The sequence below is a fragment of the Pleurodeles waltl genome, chromosome 9 (assembly GCF_031143425.1).
Source record: "Pleurodeles waltl isolate 20211129_DDA chromosome 9, aPleWal1.hap1.20221129, whole genome shotgun sequence".
NCBI lineage: Eukaryota > Metazoa > Chordata > Amphibia > Caudata > Salamandridae > Pleurodeles > Pleurodeles waltl.
In genome coordinates this window covers 331,726,222-331,746,694 of record NC_090448.1, presented here as the reverse complement: position 1 = coordinate 331,746,694, position 20,473 = coordinate 331,726,222, and the positions used below count along the sequence as shown (strand labels likewise).

General features: G+C 46.1%; 1 protein-coding gene across 4 annotated transcripts in view; it reads right to left on the bottom strand.

Annotated features, from left to right (window-relative positions):
* Positions 1-407: 407 nt before the first annotated feature.
* The window catches only part of MST1 (macrophage stimulating 1), a 355,392-nt gene continuing 335,326 nt past the window's right edge, over positions 408-20,473 (bottom strand). For all 4 annotated transcript variants that reach the window (XM_069206862.1, XM_069206864.1, XM_069206865.1 and 1 more), the window contains 2 exons: positions 6,350-6,489; positions 408-3,645 (listed from right to left, as the gene is read on the bottom strand). In XM_069206862.1, the coding sequence (XP_069062963.1) occupies positions 3,484-3,645; positions 6,350-6,489 (302 nt within the window). In that variant the 3' untranslated portion in view covers positions 408-3,483. The remainder of the gene's footprint in view (positions 3,646-6,349; positions 6,490-20,473) is intronic.

Genomic DNA, 20,473 nt, shown 5'->3' with positions numbered 1-20,473 from the left:
TTACCACCTACTTTGAAGAGTCAGTAACTGGTCAGTGGTTGGCACCATAACTGCAGTTGCAAACCATGGAAACATGGGTTACAGAATCGCAATTTAGAAGGAACACTAATTTCACATCCCTTGCTAATCGCGATTTAGTAGGGGTTATACATTTTATTTTAGTTGTCAGAAAAACGTTTGAGCCTGTAAACTGTTTTTTGTACATTAGAAATGGCTCTTTTATGGTCATAAGCCCTATGATGTGGCGAATTGCAGGGTTTGTGACCACTAAAGGGCTTCGTACAACAGGTCCCATGGTACTAACAGCATTCGGTCAGTGTGACTCCTTAACCATTGTATTTGTTGCTTCTTCCTAGGACATTGGTCTGTTTTGTGCTGCATATTAAGAAACAGAAAAAACAAAGGACTCCAGTGGGCAATTTCATAAAAATATTTATTTTATTTAACCTAAGATCTATATGTCTGTTAACAAACCTAAGTAAAAGGAGCATACACTGAAAAAGCAAGCACACAAGAAAAGCTCAGACAGAACAAATATAGAGAATATGGGGTATCAAAAATAATTTGGCACTCGGACAGCTCAAATGCTAAAAACATCAGATAATAAAAGACTACAACCCATGTAATCATAACTTTAAAAACATTTTGTAAGAAGCTTCTATTCTCGAACAATGGGTACAAAACTCAGTAAAGAACATTGCAACATCTTTTTTCTACATTAAAAATGTAGCAAGAGCTTGCTGCTGTTGTGGGCTAATAAGCAGGACAGTCATGGGAACAATGACCACGCATGCTGGACACCGAGGACTGTGCTTACAAATCCAGTTTTGAAAAAAATGGGGAATGTGTTTTCACAGGAACAATTTTTCCTGGGGTGCTGAATTGGGAGGGGGGGGGACGGGGGGGGAGACACACAAATTGAAGGAGGGACTGAACAGATTTTCCTTATAGTGCGGAAACGGATGGGGAAAGGGCGATGGATTTAAAAATAAATAAAAGAAACAGTGGAACAGTGCTCAGTGACAAGAAAATGTGGCTACAGTCTTGCAATGTGAGCCTCTTAAGACCCTTCAAGAACGCTTAAATTCTGTTAGTTGAGTCGGTCAGAAAAACATCAGTAAAATCGGATAACCAGATTGTCTTATATTTTGGTGACTAAAATAATGTTTTGGTACAGTCTCAATTGTTTAATAAGCGGGGATTTTTCATTGTCACTCGGGTTGTGAATACAGATGTCAAAGTGTGGTGCGCATTGCATTACATTGTAATGATATGTGTATCCATCTTGTCCCATTTGGAGAAATGAACGGCCCTAAGCGCTCAAAGAATCTGGAGAAAAACCTTTGACTGTTTGGTCAACAGCCAAGCTCTTGATATAAACTGATAACCACCAATGTAATAGCAGAATTACTAAATATAAAAGGATGCAGCGTTATTGTGAGTGTATGCATATCATGCTGAGTTTATTTGACAAAGGGCACATGCACTAAACGCCACACAACACACTTTACCGAACTTGTATTTTCTTATATTCTTGTGAATCACAACTAAGACGGTCATGTTTTATATGCTTGAAACCCCCAACAAAACAGTAATAGCTATTGCTCGTGGCTTAAAGGCTTCCGATGTTTACACTAATGTATAGATATTGTGTCCATTTGAATACTACAATGTTCTCATGAGAAGACATTGCAGCTCCACAGATCAAGAGCCCGAACAGTGGTGTAGTACCCGAAGCTACGAAAGCCAGATCAATAGGAGGTGACTAGGAATATACACATTTCTTCACTGAACTATTATTTACACACATTTTAGGACAGTCTTTGATGCAGTGTGAGGGGGTTGAGAGTAGGTAGACGCTTGAAGTGAAAAAAACCCACTCTCCATTGGCCTATAAGGACTGGTTTCAAATACAAAAGACTTCCAGCTGGCATCCGTAGCTGTTTGTTCTGAACAAGACAATAGGAAGTCTCTTGAGTGAATGCATTTTCTTTATTTAATAAATAGGTGGGCCACCCAATTTGAAGTTGCTTTGTAGAACAAGTGCATCCTAAAAGAGAGCTATTATCACCAATAATGGGATCTGCTTCATCCCTTTTCAATACTCTTCCTCGCATAAACCATATATGAGGAAGCGCGATCTCAGGTGGAAATATAAATCAAGGTAGTGCACATTCACGTGGGACGTCTAAAAAGAATATTGAGAGCATTGACAATTGCGATGTTGTGAACCAGAAGGTCAGGATATGTATGGAGAGAGGCAATAGATTTTACTGTAGAGGTGTTACTAAACATTAGAAGAACTACATTATCAAAAAATGGTTTAGGTGTGATTTAACGAGATAAACATATGCACTAGGACCAGAAGAGGTGTTATGCCAGGAATCAGATCGAGAAATTTACCTAGGAAATGTGAGGGATGGAGGATGCGTGATTCTCCAAGAGTGTTGGGGTTTCTGGAGCTTAGTGCACGTGGAAGGCCTTTTCTAGGTTTGATGTATTATGACGCATGCAGACGTACTAAGTAATATTGTGCCTTAGGTAAGCAGAGTGCAATATAAAAAACACAAGTGTGCCGCATTTGTGCGACATGGGTGGAAGGCATTGTTTTGCCAGAACATGGGATGCAGGTGGGAAGCATGACAAACTATGGAGTTAATGCAATTTAGGGAGGAATGGTTGTCTAGAGAGGGAATACTGTAGATAAACATTCATGTCATATTGCAAAAACGCATTCCCCAGTCTAGTGGGACATTACAAGTAGAATTCGAGTCCCGAATGTTACACCTGACTGAGGGACTAATTGAAATTTGCATTCTTTTAACCATTGAGCGTGCTGGGTACATTTATTTCACTCTATAAATGGTCAAATGCAGTAAATCTATTTTTACTGCACAGCATGGGTGGCTCTAATGAATGGAGACCGTGCTAAGGGACTTTAGCTAACCATTGCCTCTCGGGTAGGAGTATACAAACAGAAACCAACCAAAAAGTTATTGATAAGATAACAAAAAAGTGTTTTACAATTTACTGAACAATTGGACCAAACATATGTATTTCAGCCCCTCACCATAACTGTCTCTGTTAGAGTCCAAGTCATTATTATTTGATTTTCAATTTGCATGTGCAGATATCTACGAAGCCATTAGAGTTAATTCAGAAAAGTCCCAGTGGGAACCAAAGGAACCCAAAAGGCGAATGGTGTTATCTGCAGCATAGTTCATAGGTTGCTGGGACGTCTCCAGGACCAGCTTCTCATAGATTAAAGCCTGTAAAGTCAGTGAGTTTGAAGTATTTCATGGCTGCTACTTGCCATTATATATTCATTATCTGTGCCGAATCAAATATCTTCCTCTAATGAACTATATGTGTGCTGTCTAGAGCATGCTGCTTTCTGAACAGCACTGCCAGACCTCCCTCATTCGCCAATGGGGAAATACGCATCCTGCAGCCACCAATTCAATCTGCCATTCACGCTTCCCATCAGATCATGTTCATCACTTTATTAATCCAGTCGACATAGAGGGATGCCCGGATAAAGATGGCGGGCTGGCCTCTCTTTCCACAGCCTCTCCCTGGAATAATAATACCTTCTAACACATAGCAATCGTGAGTCAGGCAGGCCAAGGGACCACCATAATCACCCTGCAAGAGAATGAAAAAAAATACAACTTAAAGATAGGCAGCAGGAGGACTAAACTACAACGAAAATTAATTAGAAAAACGCTTAAATGCATGTTGATCAACTTGGATAAACAAATTAATATTGATATTAAATTCACAGTACGGATCAATATTTAATAAATCATTTACGTATTTACATTAGGTGTTTGTGGAGTGATGTATGCAATCTCCGCGGCTTCTAAATTAAATGCAGGGAGAAATGAGGCGCGAGGTAGGCATCCAAGAAGACAAATTAGACCTTGAGAGCTTGGACCTTTTTGTCACTTTCAGGTGGCTGGCAACCCTTGTTTTCGAGGCTTGAGATCCAGGGAACATGCTTGAATGGTCATTGAGAGCTTAGAGGAGGGTTTCCAAGTCATTGATCTGAAGAAAACTACGTGTCTGTGAACCAGACATCAATGTTAGGAAATTATTCTCAAGCCTCATTCGGAAGGAAGATACAACCAAAACAGAACTTGCTCACCTTTAGCCATCAGATTATTTGTAGGTGAATGACAGAAGGTGAGTAAGCTCTAAAAAGCTGATCTCAAATGTGTGGAAAATTAGTAGTGATGAAAGAAATTAGGTAAACTATCTGCCTCAGTTGTGAGAATATCCTGCCCAAGAGCCCTGTTACCCACTACACACTCCTCAAGGACTCAAAGGGGCAAGTCAAGAAAGTGTGCAACTTGGCAGAAATATTTAACCGCAATCTTGCCTTCCATTCCTAGCTAAATAGCAACATACATAAGTTCTGTCTTTCATGTACAATGTGTCCTGGTCAGTAGAATCCCCTAGCATGATCTAAACGCAGGATGGTGTCCATCTTGGAACTATCATAGAAAATTAAAAAAATAGAATTTCAAGAAGGCGGACCCACAGTATTGACCTTGCAAATGCTTGTACCGCAATTGTAGGCCTATACCAGCAGCTGCTGTAGAAGAGGATGGGGTGGAGGTGGGTGCCTGGGTAGACAAAGACGTAAGGAAGACAACAGTGAATGGAGCAAGGATAAGAGGTTGAATGATGACTCCCTCATACCCTTCAAATCTTTCTCAGAGAACGCGTGAATACAGAAGGCAGGAATCACAGCCTAAAGGGAGAAATGAAAAGCCAACACAAAAAGGAAATAGGAAGGAAGGAAGCAACCAACCAGATGCGGAGAGTAAGAAGGGGATGATATTTGCACTCCCACTGAGATCTAAAAGCAAAACCTATTAAGAAAGCAACAAGAACAAACTGGTCCCCAAAGATAATATAACCCCATCCAATAAAAAAAACCATGGTGAAGCAGCAATACTTCACAGGTAAAAGAAACAAAAGAATAGGGAAGAGAGCAATGATCCAGGTGCAGGAAATTGGAATGGACTAGATAGCCGTTTAATCACGAGCAAGAGCTTGCCAGAGCCCTCTCCAGGTATTTATGTACTGGATAAGGTGTTGGCTGCAATACACTTTGTCGTAAGAGTGCAAAGAAGGTTATTCACAAACATACTTGTCAGTATAACCACTAAAAACCACTGACAAATAACATCTCGAGTTTGCCATAGACATTTACACCTTTTAATTAACATATATCGGTCATCCAATCACACCCAACAACAGTTGACACATGGGCAGGCATGTAGTCTTTCCAGCAGTCCCCATCTGTTCAAAGAGGTGTTGTAAGAATTTAGCCCATGACAGCCATCCTCAAAAGGCCCTTAGTATCCAGAAACACCACAAATCAAAAACGTAAACAGAGGCCTGCACCCCGATTCCAGCAACTTGTCCTTGTGGTATCAGTAGATCCTTGAAACTCGCACCGGGAAAAACCAGCTGACCTGATCCAAGGTACAATGGGGCTCACACATGTTCCATGGCAAAAATGAGACTCGACCAGATTAACAAAACAAAGTTATACATGTACACCTCTATGTGTGTGTGCGCACACACACACACACACACACACACACGCGTAAATGTACGATTTCTGGAAATTCACAAACATTTCCAGTAGTACACTTAAAGATGCGCCAGGTGAGCTTTCCAGGCATACTATTGGACATGTGACTTCTGCTATTTCCCCAGTGCAAAACTGTATGTAGGTTAAAATTCCACATTGGGGGCGTGGGAGGTGGTGGTGGGGGGAGGGACACCCTCCCCTGAACTTCGAAGAAATATGGGTATACTCTGTTCCTCTTCCAACCTGGGAAGGGGAGTTACTTCAGTCTTTTTAGCTGGAGTAAAACTCTTACCATTCCCAGGACTGGAAAGGGTCACCGAAAAGTTTGTAAGTACTCACAAAGGGACGTGGTAAAACTACATCTTGATCGGACTCACCACTCCTTACCTGGGAATTCCTACAGCTTAAGTGTCCTGAATTGTGATGTAAAAATTATACAGTAGTAAAACCATCTACACCTGCCACGTGTCCTTTGAGGACAGCAGAGTGGTGTAAGTTGAACCGTTTTTTATGGCTATAATCATAGCATTACGACTAGAAGTAATTGTTTGAACTGGGCCCTTGTACGCTATGCCAGCAAGTGAGGGCTTTACGCATAATTTGCATTGCTCTGATCAAACTGCTGTTACATATTTAGCAAAAAGCAATGCTTTTGTGGCCTCTAAAATAAATCAGCCGAGAATTGGGACTTTTTTGTTAATTCTATCAACATGGTCGATTGGAAACACCTTCCCTACTCACCTCGCATGCCCCCACCTCAATGGGCATGGCCTTTGTGCACATTTCGTTATCCTTTACTTTTCCCTTGTGGGCAATGTTGCAGTCGTGGGTATTCATCACTTGAAACTTGGCCACTTTCAAGACATCCGCATGACCAGTGCCTGTTGGGTGGAAAGTCTGTTAAGAACCAACATATAGAAATGGCAGATAATGCTGTACCAAAGACAAGATCTTTAATTAGTAAATTGTGGAGTCTGTATCAAATTTATTGAAAGCATTTCAAATATTTTAAAGAGGCATGGAGTACCTGGATAAAGTGCAGACATATTTAAGGGTCACTTTATTTTTATATAAAGTATATTTTTTGTTATGTATATTTCCTTTGGTATTTTGAATGCTATATTCTAAACGTATCTTTTATTTAAAAGGTAGGACCGCTCTAAGAAGGTGTATGTTTTTAATCATAGTTGTGCATGTGTTTAGCTCAGCTGGGAAAATCTTTTAAAAGGCAAGTCCCTTGATTTATTCAATGCCCATTGTATTGTATAATGAGTGCAAGCATCTTGCTTTAAGGTGAGAAGCAATAACACACAGTAATTATCCTCTATAACAATTGATGCTCTAAATTATTTTACTCTGAGTCAGACGTCAAATAGAATACACCATTTTGTTCTTTTGTATGTGATTTGCTGCAGTGGAAACCAACAAACACTACATGCAAGTGTTTTTTTCAAGATCATTTGGTTTTACTCCATTTACACGTAGAGCACTTTTTTACAACACTTTGTTACATTTTTGCTGCATATATATTTACTATTTTGACCTGTTTGTGAATGAATAGAAAAAGAGCGTTAACAAAAAATAAGCACACTATAACCCAGTCTCCGCCATATGCCCGCCTCACTCCGCACCAGGTCATTGCAGGTAAGGGCTGTGTAATCGAAAGGTGGTGACATTGGACGTCTAAGGAGGTGGCATTGGACGTCTCAGGAGGTAGTACTTGGCAGGTGCGGGAAACTTTTGCTGGCACTGTGGTACACAAAAAACACCCTGGGCATTTATAAGATTTTATAAATGATGGACCCCAACAAGGTACAAACACAAAAATAAAAGAAGGAGCAAAAACCCGACGTAGTTCAAAATACAAGGGAGGGTGTGGTGACCAAGTCAGTATCACACAAGAGGAAAGGTTTCCATACCAGTGACACAACAGCACAACACTTTAAGCATTGATATATCAGAGATTAATCTTTCAAGTTATGTACTTGGCACACACCAAAAAAGGTGCTCAAAGGACTTGGCTTCTGTCCCATTTCTTTAACTTTACCCAACCATCAGGGGCGGCCCCTCCGCTATGTCGGAGGAGCGTCACCCCACTGCTAATAAGGTAGTAGAAAAATAAAATGAGAATACATTATTATATTTTTATTTTTCCGCTGTCTGGGGCGGGGACAGCATCCTTCGTGTCAGGAGAGAGGCAGAGTAGTGGCGCACTCTAAGTGCACGTCAGTTTAGCCAGCCGTCTAACAGTGGCATTTCAGCCCCCTCAGGCCAATCCTGGTGCTTCTCTCATGCTGTGTAACAGCATGACTGAAGCGTGTGGATTGGGTAGGAGGGAAGCAAAGCAAGAATCGAGGCAACGGGAGAAGCAGAGGCAGACAGCGGGAGAAACAGAGGTGAGGCGCAGGTACGTTAATTTTTTTTTTTTTTTTACCCCCCTTACATCACCTTCACATACAAATATAACACTCAACATAATTAATATCTTGATGTAGGTTTTTTTTGGTGATATTACAAATATAGGAGCCAGACTATTCAGACAATCTACCTCTTGCAAAGCCATCTTGCATGCCACAAGTGCACACCTATCTTCACAAATCAAGGAAAACCCATTTAGGGAGATGGTGCAACATAGGCACAACTGTAGTGATGAACAGCACTTCACATGGGAGCTTCAGCCACTAGCAGACATGTTCAGTGCCAGGAGTTACTCAAGACAGATGCTTGAACGAACAAGTTATTTACCTTCTGTAATGCATTATCTGGTAGAGACAATATTTAGCTGCAGATTCCTTACCTTTGAATTTCCCAGGTGCCAGACTGGATTGAGAAACTCTTGCGTGAGTAGTACCCCTGCGTGCAGTCAGGTGGCTTAGTTCGGTTCCGCATGTCATTGGTGCCGGAAGGGACGTCATGGTCACCTTAGAGGCACCACCCAGGCGCACGGATGTTAGTTACTTTTCATGACTTTCCACACCAGAAGCACAGAGCCATGAAGTGAACTGATGAACGTGCGTCTAAACTAGGGCCCTGAAATAGATCATACCTAACCCTAGAAATCTGTTCTTGGAGCGGGGAAGTAAGGGTGGGTCTGTAACAAATCTGCAGCTAGACATGGTCTCTACCAGATAATGTGTTACCGAAGGTAAGTAACTTTTTCATCTGATAGAGGCAGCTTCTAGCTGCAGATTCCTTACCTTTGAATAGATACCCAAGCCATACCATCCTGGCAGTGGGCTGTGGAAAAATTTACTAAGAAGTCCTGCAACACCGAACAGGTAAACCAGCTGTCCCTGTGGACCTGACTGTCCAGGCACAAGTGTTTGGCAAATGTATGCAGGGACGCCTACGCAGCTGCCTGACAGATGTTTCAGGACTAGAATTTCACAAGCTAATGCCATGGTCACAGCTTTTTCACTGGTGGAATGGGCCCTTTAGCTTGCAGGAGGCTGCTTTTTAGTCAGGATGCAGCTTATCTTGATACAGAGAACGAGCCAGTGCTAAAGGGTTTGTTTTTGTACTGCCCAACTTTTTTTAGCTGCTACATGGCCTAGAAAGACTTGGTTGTCCACCCGGAACTCTTTTGTGAGGTCAGGGTAGACCAACCATGCTCTTTTTGGATCCAGACAGTGGAGTGGCTCCTCTTCCTTAGAGGGATGTGCAGGAGCATAAAAGGTGGGCAGGGAGACAGAGTATCCGAAATGAAAAGGGGTCATCACTTTCGGGAGGATAGAGGCCCGGATGAGAAGCACCACCTTGTCAGGGAACACTGTAAGATAGGGAGACTGCAGCTCACTCACCCCCTGGGCAGATGGTATTTCCACCAAGAAGGCTGCCTTGATGGTAAGCAGCCAGAGGGAACAATTGTGTTGTGGCTTGAAAGGAACACAAGTGGTAGGATAGAACCAGGTTCAGGTTCCACTGAGGCATGATGAAGGGTGAAGGGGGAAACATATATACAAGCCCTTTCATAAATCTATAAAGAGAAGGCCGACAGAGCAGAGAGAGAACCTTAAACAGTGCAGAGAGCAGAGCCCTGCTGGGCAAGGAAAAGAAAAAAAGAGAAGAGTATCAGAAGGAGAGGCAGAAAGAGAGCTGATAGACTTTTCTGTACAATATTTCACAAATTTTTACCAACTGCAGGCGTATACAATTTTGGTGGAGGGCCATCTGGCCACCAAGATAACTTTACAGATTTCCGGAGGAATGTCAAATTCTATCGACTGTTGCCACTCAATCTCCATGCAAGGAGGTGGACGGTTGACAGGTTCAGGTGGAGGACCCTCCCTTGGTGCTGCGACAGAAGATCCTCTTGAAGGGGCAACCTGATCGGAGGATTGATGCTCATTTTCAGAAGCTTGGGATACCAGACACTGTGCCCAGCCCAGAGCCGCAATAATGACTTGGGCCCGGTCGTTCCTGATCTTCTTGAGAACTCTGGGTAGGAGTGGGTATGGGCGAAAAGGCATACAAGAGTCCTGAACTCCACTCGAGATGAAGAGTATCTGAGCAATAGCCACACCTTGGAAACTCCAATGCGCAAAAACTGCTGACAATGTGCGTTCTGATTTGAGGCAAACAGATCTTGCCAAGGCTTTTCCCACTGTTGAAAAAGTCCTTGTGCCACCTCTGAATGGGGACACCACTTGTGATCAGCTAGGCATTGACAGCTAAGTTTGTCTGCCCTGGTGTTCAGAGAATCTGCCAGGTGTTAAACTAACATGTTTAGGCCCGCTGCTCCAGTCAAGTCCAGAGATTCAGGGCCTTTTGGCAAAGGGTCCACAACCCCAACCTGCCCTGCTTGTTGTAGTACCACATGGTAGTGGTGTTCTCCATGAACACTTGCACTAACTTCCCCTTGAAAGAAGGAAGAAATGCTTTTAATGCTAGCCAGATTGAACGGAGCTCCAGCAAGTTCATGTGGAATCCGGATTCTGCCGGAGACCAGAGTCCTCTGATCTCCACCTCTGCCAGATTGCCACCTCTCCCAGATTGCCGCCAATTCCAGGTGTGACCCAATACTCAATACTATCAGATCTGATTGGGGAAGGGAGAGGACTCCGTCTTTGACCCAACTACCCAACTGTGGGGCATTAGGCACCACTGCAGTTCTTTTGCAGTTACTTCCAAGATCTAGACCATGCCAGACAGATTCCCCTGATGCTACGCCCACTGGAACTTCATGGCCCACTTCAGGGCCCACATCAGAGCCCACATATGCCACCTAGTATGATTCACCAGCAGGATGCAGGAGGACAGGAGGCCCAGCAGCCTCAGAGTCATTCTCACTGAAGTCCAGAAGAGAGGTTGAAACATCCTCTCGGAGCAGAGACAGATGATCCTCTGCCATCCATTCTTGCGTTGGTGGTATAGGGGAGGGAAAGATTGGGGAGGGAGTAGCCCTTCCAAATGATCTGTAAGACGCATTTGTCTGATGTTATAGACTGTCAGTAGAGGAGATAGTGTTGGCTTTCCCCTTTAACTGGGCACCCATGGTCTTGCAGAACCAAACTAGGAGGACTTAGAGGCTTGCAGCTGCTGGGGGGTTGGTGGCAGACTGCACTACCAGACCCCACGGGGTCAGAATGCACTGTGTTCACATCGTCGCACAGCTTGGGAAGCTTTCACAAGACGGTGGCTGGGATATGGTTGGTGCAGTGCCACATCCCTTCCATAGCCTCGAAAAGCAGACTGGGGGCGAGGTGTCACTGAGAGGCCCAAGGACTTGCCCATAGCCCACGAGTCCTTGAAGTGCTTCAGCGCCCAGTCTGCCTTTTCTCCGAAGAGATGAGTCCCACTGAAGAGCATGTCCATGAGGCTGGCCTGGACATGACCCAAAAAGCCACATGTTCTCAGCAGGTGTGGTGCCGTAAGGCCACCGCCGACAAAACTGCTCTGCCCAATGATTAAGTCTTATCCAAACCACACCAAATGGTGAACTTTGCTGAATTCCTCCCATCTTGCACTGCATGGGAGAGGATTGCCCAGACCTCTTCCAGGACCTGTGGCAGCACTGCGCAACCATACTCCATAGGGTATGGGAATAACGGCCCAAAAGGCATGCAGTTTTCACAGATGGCAAATCCAGGCTGGTGGAAGAAAAAATATTCCCAAGTGAGTCCAGTCTGTTGGATTCCCTGTCTGGGGGAGCAGCAGGGAATGCACCACGAAGGTTGAGGCCTGGACCACCAAGCTCTAAGGGGGGTGGAGTGTTATCTGAGGAAACTAGGACCACCTGCGGCACGACAATGGCGGCAGGCAATTATCCTGTTCACAGGAGCCCCTGTGCTAGGCTTGGACCAAGTTCCCAGTAGGGCATCAGTCAGTGCTTTATTAAGGGGCAATATGGATTCAGATGAGGAAGCCCCAGGCTAAAGCACCTCAGTCAATAGGTTAGTCTTAACCGCCACTGAGCGATGTTCGAGATCAAGGACCTCTGCTGCCCTTTTTACCACCACTGCATAAGATGCTCCCTCCTGTGTAGCCATGGTGAGTGAAGAAAGCAAGTCAGTATCTGGAAAGGTGTCCAGTCCACTGGCATCTCCTTATTCCTCATACCAGTCCAATGATGATGGGGTCTCCAGCTGGTATTCTAAAGGGTCCCGAGACACCTCCCATTCTTCCCACAAACCTGGCTGCTCTGAATAATGCTCAGGGAATGACCTAGGACTAATGGATCGTGCCAGTATCATCGTTGAGGGTCGCCGTTCCAACTCCAAGTCGTTGGGGATCAAAATGGGACTGGCACTGCCGAAAGCATCTGTGTCAGGAATGGGGCCGGAAAAGGTTGCTTTGGAATGACCGACGCCAATCTTACTCCATGATCAAATCCATGAGGCCCCATCGGAGCTGAAGCCGCTGGAGTAGAACCTGATGGGGCCTCCTCCGTCCCGCCGGGCCCAAAGGTGCACCGGAAGAGTCAGCCTTCTCCAATACCTGGCAGATGGCCTTCTAAAAGTCTTTGATTTGAGCAGTGGTTGCTCTGGCTCCTGCAAATAGGGGGAGGCACGGAGTCGGACCTGGCAACAGCTCCGCGGAACCGTGCATGGAACATCAATGCTCCAAACTCATCGTGTCAGCCAACAGCTGAGGCTAAGTAGAAGACCTCTTCAACTTCTTGTGTTTTTTTGTGCCTCTTCTCTGAATGTCCTGAGGACTTTGGGTGGGAGGAAAAGGACTTGGGGCTTCTGGAGCGGTCCGTGACCACCTTCTGGATCGGGACACAGACCTAGGATTCGCTCTCAGTGGCGTCGACTGCCAGGCCTCAAGCAGTATTCAAACTTTGTTGGGTATGAATGTCCCTGTCCTCCATAAGGAACAGTGTCCTACTTGTAACTCCAGTTCTCTCATAGGAGAATCTCCATTGAAGTCATAAGCACAGATTAGTCCTGGCCATGTGCGGGGACGCCGGGGCACGTCTTCACAATATATCTTCTTAAGTGTAATGTTCGCCTTTCTTTGGGAAGCCCTGCAGAGTCAATTAAAAGAGAAATATATTATGCAGCTTAAAGGAGTAGTCTACAATGGCCCAATTCTTCATTGTAGGGGCCAGGAGAATTATATATGTCTATGTCATGATGTTTTTTGTAAAATAGCATAGGAGTAGAGAGATGATAGAGCAGGACAGCGTAGCCCCATAGGCTGTCAGTATGAGTTAAAATTAGAGACTGTCCCTTTAATGACCCAGAGACAACCAGTATCTCATCATGGTCAGCAGGTGGCAGTTGCTTCAGTTTTTGTTTGAGGGAATGGTAGAATGTATGCATGAGATATATGTACCTCTGTCCACTCCACAGGGGAGGAGGGAGGGTTGCTTATGCCTTCAATGGAGATTCCCCTACAAGAGAACTGGAGTGCCAGGTAAGAAACTGTTCCTTCTCTCGTAGGGGATCTCCATTGAGTCATAAGCACTGAACAGAGTAGCAAGCCCATCCCTACTAAAAGTGGTGGAGAAGAGAGAGGAATGAGCGAGATAGCCGAATTTAAACAGACAAATTTCTGAGTGAGGCCCGTCCTACTTGAGCATCTGCTCTAGCATTTGAGTCTAGGCAGTAGTGCTTGGTGAATGTGTGAGTAGATTTCCATGTGACTGCTTCGCAAATATCAGCTATAGAGATATTCCTCCGTAAAGCAGCAAGAGTAGCTCTACATCTATTGGAATGAGCTTTTTGTCTACCAGTTAGTGTCTTGTTAGCTTTTTGATAGCACAGCAGAATATAGGAAACTATCCATTGGGAGACAGACAGTTTAGATGTGGCTTACCCTGCAGAGACTGGCCCATAGCTGATAAACAGTTGGTTTGATCTACGGAAGTCACATGTTTTATCGAGGAAGAATTTCAAAACTCTCCTGACATCTAGGGAACGAAGAGACCTCTCTCTCAGCTGGAGTTCAGGGATTCTGAAAGGAAGTTGGCAACAAGATAATCTGGTTGACCGGGAAATCAGAAATACCCTTAGGAAGGAATTTTGGGTGAGTCCTCCTGACCACTTTGTTAGAGTGGAAGACTGTATGGTTTGTGAGAGCCTAGTGCTTGGATCTCGCTAACCCTGCGGGCTGATGTTATAGCTACCAAAAAAGCTGTTATCCAAGAATGATGCTGCAGGGAAGTCTTGTGTATTGGTTCAAAAGGTTCCTGCGTTAGTCGTGAAAGAACCAGGTTAATCTCCCAAGAAGGTAAAGTATGCCTAACGGGAGGGAAAACCTTCAACCCTTCTAGAAAATCTTTTATTACAGGGACTTTGAAAAACGTTTGTGAAGGACATTTTCTGTAAGCAGTAAGAGCTGCTAGGTGAATCTTTACGGACAAGAATTGTAAGCCAGATTTAGCCAAGTGTAGCCCGTATAGAATAATGACATCTTCTTGGCCAGTTGTAGGGTCCACGTTCATAGAGGAACGCCAAATGCAAATTCTCTCCCCCTTGAAGGCACACGTGGAACAAATGGAAGGCCACTTAGCCTCCATGAGGATCTCCATGCAGTCTTGTGGAAGGTTCAAATGTCAGTATTGCACTAGCTCAGGAGCCATGCTGTCAAATTCAAGGAGGAGAGATTGGGATGAACCATCTGGCCTCTGAGTTTCGTTAGAAAATCCGGTCGGCAAGGCAGCTTGAGATATGGATATTCTAACCAGTGAAGCAGGTCCGTGAAACACCACTGATGTGGCCACTCTGGAGATATGAGGATCATCTTGGCTCTTGAGTGGGACAGTGTGAGGAGGACTGCTAGTATCAGGGGAATCAGTTGAAAGGTGTAAAGAAATTTGCCAGACCAGATGATCCAAAGGGCATTCCACAGTGTCACTAGTTAGAAAGCCTTGGCATTTTATGTTTTCTGCGGTGGCAAACAAGTAATGGTTGGAGTGCTCCACCGATTGGAAGCTGTTTTGGATGACCTCATCGTGCAAGACCAGTTTGTGGTTTTCTTCCAGACGTCTAGAAAGAGTGTCTGCCTGAGCATTTTGAACAACTGGCAGGCGAGTAAATCAATCAATCAGTGCTTGTAGAGCGCGGCTTATCACTCGTAGGGTCTCAAGGCGCTGTGGTGGGCATCCTGCTCATTTGAAGAGCCAGGTCTTGAGATCCTTCTGAATTGCTTCAGTGATGTGGCCTGTGAGTTTGAGAGGGAGTGTGTTGCTTCTCCTACCTCGCAGCCTGGACATGGATCTGCCTCCAGCTTTCTGTTTCTCAATTCGGAGGTTGGCAGCGAGGGGAGAGGATCAGAGTTGCCTGGTGGGGGTGTAGAAGGTCAGGTGGTGGTTGAGGTAGTCTGGTCTGATGTTGTGAAGTGTTTTATAGGTGTTGGTCAGTAGCTTAAAGGTGATGTGTTTGTCAGTGGAGGTCTCTGAGGTGGGCAGAAATGTTGTTGCGGCGGGGGATGTCCAGGATGAGTCTGGCTGCTACATTCTGGATTCTCTGTCATCTTGCTTGTAGCTTTTTTGTGATGCCAGCGTAGAGTGCATTGCTGTAGTCCAATTTGCGGCTGACCGGGGCGTGGGTGACTGTCCATCTAGTCTCAGTGAGGATCGACTTCAAAATCCTTCGAAGGAGCCGCAAGGTGTGGAATTAGGCGAAGAGATGGCGTTGACTTGATGGGTCATGGAAAGCACGGAGTCCAGGATGATGTCCAGGTTGCATGCATGGTCGGTGGTTCTCAGGGCATTTCCCAGGGCGGCTGGCCACTAGGAGTCATCCCACATGGAGGGGGTGGAGCAGAATATGAGGATCTCTGTCTTGTGTGAGTTGAGCCTGAGGCAGCTGGCTTTGTTCCCCCCTGATTGTTGAGGTATTACATGGTGGTTGTATTGACCATGTAAACATGCAGGGTCTGGGTAGTGAATAACGGGCGAAGGCTTTGAGGGCCAGATGAACTGCTCGGAGCTTTAGGAGATTGATGTGATAGTTCTTCTCTCTCTCCAAGACCATAGTACCCCGACTTTGGAGGTGATCCAGGTGGACTCCCCATTGTATTAGATATGCATCCGTCACTATGGTCTGAGAGAGGACCTGTTGGTGGAACGGCATCCCTTGGAGGAAGTTGGTTGGAGACCACCACCGTTTCAGAGACTGTTTGGCATGAAGGGACAGTTTTGTCCTGTCTTCACAGCTGCCCTCTAGCTGGTCTCACTTGTTCAAGACATTCTTGGAGTGGCTGCACACAGAGACAAGCATTTGGTGTAAGGAAGATGCAAGAGGCCATCAAGCCTAGAAGAGAGGACTCTGCCCTCACTGTTGGATGAGATGCCTTCATGAGAGAGTGACACTTCTGAAGGATCGATACGTGTCTCTCCTCCAAAGGACACACTTTTGCCTCAATGGTGCCAAAGGAGGCTCCCAAGTATTTTAAAGTCTGAACCGGACTAGGTGTGAACTTGTTGTGGTTGACATGAAGCCCCCAGTCGAAGAAGATCGCAGGTCCATTTGAAATTACATCGGACTTCAAGAAGTTGATGCCTTTATGAGCCAATCGTCTAAGTATAGAAAGACGAAGATTCGGTACTTCATGAGATGGGCTGCTATTACTGCCATGCACTTCGAGAATGTTCTGGTTGCTGACTTTAGGATAAATGGAAATATACTGTGTACTGGTAATGGTCCTACCTCACAACAAACCTTTGAAACTTCCGATGCTTTCTGGCGATTGGAATATGAAAGTATGCATCTGGAAGGTCGATGGAGCAGAAACAATCTCCGTGGTGTAGTTGGGAGCAGATTTGATGTAATGGTAGCATACAGAACTTTTCTTGCAGAATCTATTTGTTGGCCACCTTGAGGTAGTGTATGGGTTTGAATTTGTTCTTGTCTTTCTTTTGCAACAGAAAGTACCTTGAGTAAATGCCAGTTCCTCCTTGTCCTTGAGGAACGGTTTCCACAACCTTCTTCTGTAAGAGGATGTTGACCTCCGACTGTAGCAATAACAGATGGAAATTGGATGGTTTTGGAGGTATGGATGCTGGTGGGCTGGTGAACCCGAGACCATACCGATTTCGCAAAATATTCAGAATCTAGGTGTCTTGGGTGATTTTTTGCTACTCTGCCAGATAATGAGAAATGACTACACCTACTGGAATGTGTAACAGAAGAGGAAGAGGAGAGGATTCAGGGTTTTGAGCAGCTAGTTGTTTGCCCCCTTGAGCAGGCTGTTGGGCGGATCTTCCCTTAACCTGTTTTCCCTGGTGTTGATGGTAAGGTCAGTGTGGTTGTGACTGCTGGCAACCTTGATACCATTGATCGGTTTGAACCCTCTGAGTGTGAAAGCGGCATGGGTAGAGCCTGAAAGATTTCCTTAGGGATGTTATTCAGAGCCAATAATGCCTCCTCAAAGCAACTTTGTGTCAATATTCATTTGCCACTAACAAGGAAGAGTCTGCTGCTGTACTTGTGACTTGATATGAGACCAGCAAACCCTCATTAACGATCTGCAGGAAGTCTTCCCGTTTTCCTGTGGGATGGTGTAGGAAAGTACCCTCTGTCTTTGCATGGTTACCCCCATTTTCTGCCCGTTGTCAGTGTGTTTGACTGTGTTCACTGGGATCCTGCTAACCAGGACCCCAGTGATTCTGCTCTCTCTTCCGTCTAACTTGGTAAACTTGTACCATTGTTTCACCCCATTTTTGGCATACTTGTACCCCCATGTAAGTCCCTAGTTTATGGTACATAGTACCCAGGGCACTGGGGTACCAAGGGATCCATGTGGGCTTCAACTTGTATTATGGCACCCCTAGGGAGCCCATGCAAAGTGTTCTGCAGGGCTTCCATTGCAACCTGCGTGAAAAGGGGCATGCACCCTTTCACTACCAGGCCACTGCACCAGGTCACTGTAAGTCACCCCTATGGCAGGCCCTCCTAGCCCAGAGGGCAGGGAGCAAGTACCTGTGTGTGAGGGCACACCCCAGCTCTAGCAGAGTTGTCCCCACGAACTCTAGCTCAATGTTTCTGGACTTTGTGCGTGCAGGGACACCATTTTATGCGTGTACTTGACATAGGTCACTATCTATGTCCAGCTACATAATGGTAACTCTGAACCTAGGCATGTTTGGTATCAAACATGTCAGAATCATACCCCAATACTGATGCAAGTATTAGAAGTATGATTCCATGCACTGGGAGGGGTCCTGCATTGCTACCACCAGTCTTACAGGGTTTCCCAGGCAGCCCAAGATGCTGCCACCCCTCAGACAGGTTTCTACCCTCCTGCTGCTTGATCTAATCAAGCCCAGGAAGGCAGAACAAAGGATTTCCTTTGGGAAAGGGAGGTAACACCCTCTCCCTTTGGAAATAGATGTGACTGGCTTGGGAGGGGTAGCATCCCCAAACCACTGGTATGCTTTGAAGGGCACATTTGGTGCCCTCCATGCATAAACCAAACCACACTGGTTCAGGGACACCACAGCCTCCCCACCCCCCAAGTCCCTGCTCTGGCACAGAACTGGACAATGGACAGTGAAGTGGCCACTCCCCTTGCTATCACCATCCCATGGGTGGTGCTCAGAGCTCCTCCAGAGGGTCCCTGGGTTCTGCCATCTTGTTTCCAAAGTCAGCAGGGAACTCTGGTAGCATCTGAGTGGCCAGGCCAGGCAGGTGATGTCAGAGGCCCCTCCTGATAGGTGCTACCTTGGCTAGGTGATCAATCCCTTTTCAGCTCTATTTAGGGCCTCTCTCTTGGGTGGGTCCTCAGATTCACCTTGCAAGACTGAGGCAGGACTCCTCTGCAACCTCCACTTCGACTTCTGGCCTTCATACCTGCAACGGGTACTGGTAATCTGCCTCAAGAAGAACTCTTCTGCAACATTGTTTCGAGAGCTTCTGCCAGCAACTGCCACATTTCCACCGGCTGTGCATCCACTGAGGGCAGCATGCCTTCAGTGTGCACTAGAAGAAAGCAGGAATCTCACGTGGAGTGAAGGAGTCACTCACCTGCATCCGCAGGGACCTGCTGCAATGACGACCGGCTGCGTGGATCTCCCCTCATCTTGACCTGTCAAGATTTCCAAGGACCAATTGATCTCCAACCTCGCTCATGCCCTACCACCCAAAACCAACAACCAACACCGCCGCCCTCAACCAATGGCTCGACGACTGTGCCAACACCCTCACCCAACTCAAGAAAACCACCAACACCTGCACCAACAAGAAAGCTCCCTGGTTCACAGCAGACCTTGAGGCCTCCAAATGTGAATGCCGGAAAGCCGAGAAGATCTGGCGCCAAGAATAATCAGAAAACAACCATACCGCCCTCAAATCAGCCATGTGCAAACATCACCAGCTCATCCGGGCCACCGAAAGATCTTTCTACAAAGAACAAATTGACAACAATGCACACAATAGCAAGGAGCTCTTCAGCATCATCAAGAAACTCACCAACCCTAAGTCCTGCTCCACCGACCCACCCCACTCGCAAGACCTCAGCGACTCCCTCACCACATTCTTTCACAGCAAGATCATCGACATCCATGGAAGCTTCGCACCGCCGTCCTCCACCACCACCACGACTGCCTAGGTCGACCCCCAACGCACCCTGCCACACCAACGTCCTGAACGCCTGGACCCCCCACCAATGATGAGGAAACCACCAAGACCAGGAGCACCATCCACTCTGGCTCTCCCACTGACCCTTGCCCTCACCACGTCTTCAATAAAGCAGGCCAAATCATTGCTCCCCAGCTCCGGACCATCATCAACAGCTCCTTCAAGACCGCAATCTTCCCAGAGAGCTGGAAACAAGCCGAAGTCAACGCTCTGCTCAAAAAGCCCAAAGCCGACCCCGAAGACCTCAAAAACTACCGACCTATCTCCCTACTCCCATTCCCCGCAAAGGTCATCGAGAAGATAGTCAACAACCAACTATCCCACTTCTTGGAGGACAACAGCTCACTCAACGTCTCCCAGTCCGGATTCTGCAAGAACCACAGCACTGCACTGACGACATCAGGAGCAGGCTCAACAAAAGGGAAACAGACGCCCTCATCCTCCTCATCCTCCTTGACCTTTCCGCAGCCTTTAACACTGTCTGTCACCACACCCTTCGCACACTCCTCTCTGATGGCGGAATTCGCCACAAAGCCCTGGACTGGCTCACTTCCTTCCTCTCTGGAAGAACCCAGAGAGTCCGCCTCCCCTCGTTCCTGTCCAAGACCATCAAGACCATCTGTGGAGTGCCCCAGGAATCCTCAATCAGCCCCACCCTCTTCAATGTCTACATGGCTCCGCTCACCAACATCGTCCGATCCCACTGCCTCAACATCGTCTTCTGCGCAGATGACTCACCTCATCCTCTCTCTCACGAAGGACCCCGCAACTGCTAAGGACAACCTCCACACCGGACTTCACGCCATCGCCAACTGGATGAAAGAAAGCCGCCTCAAGC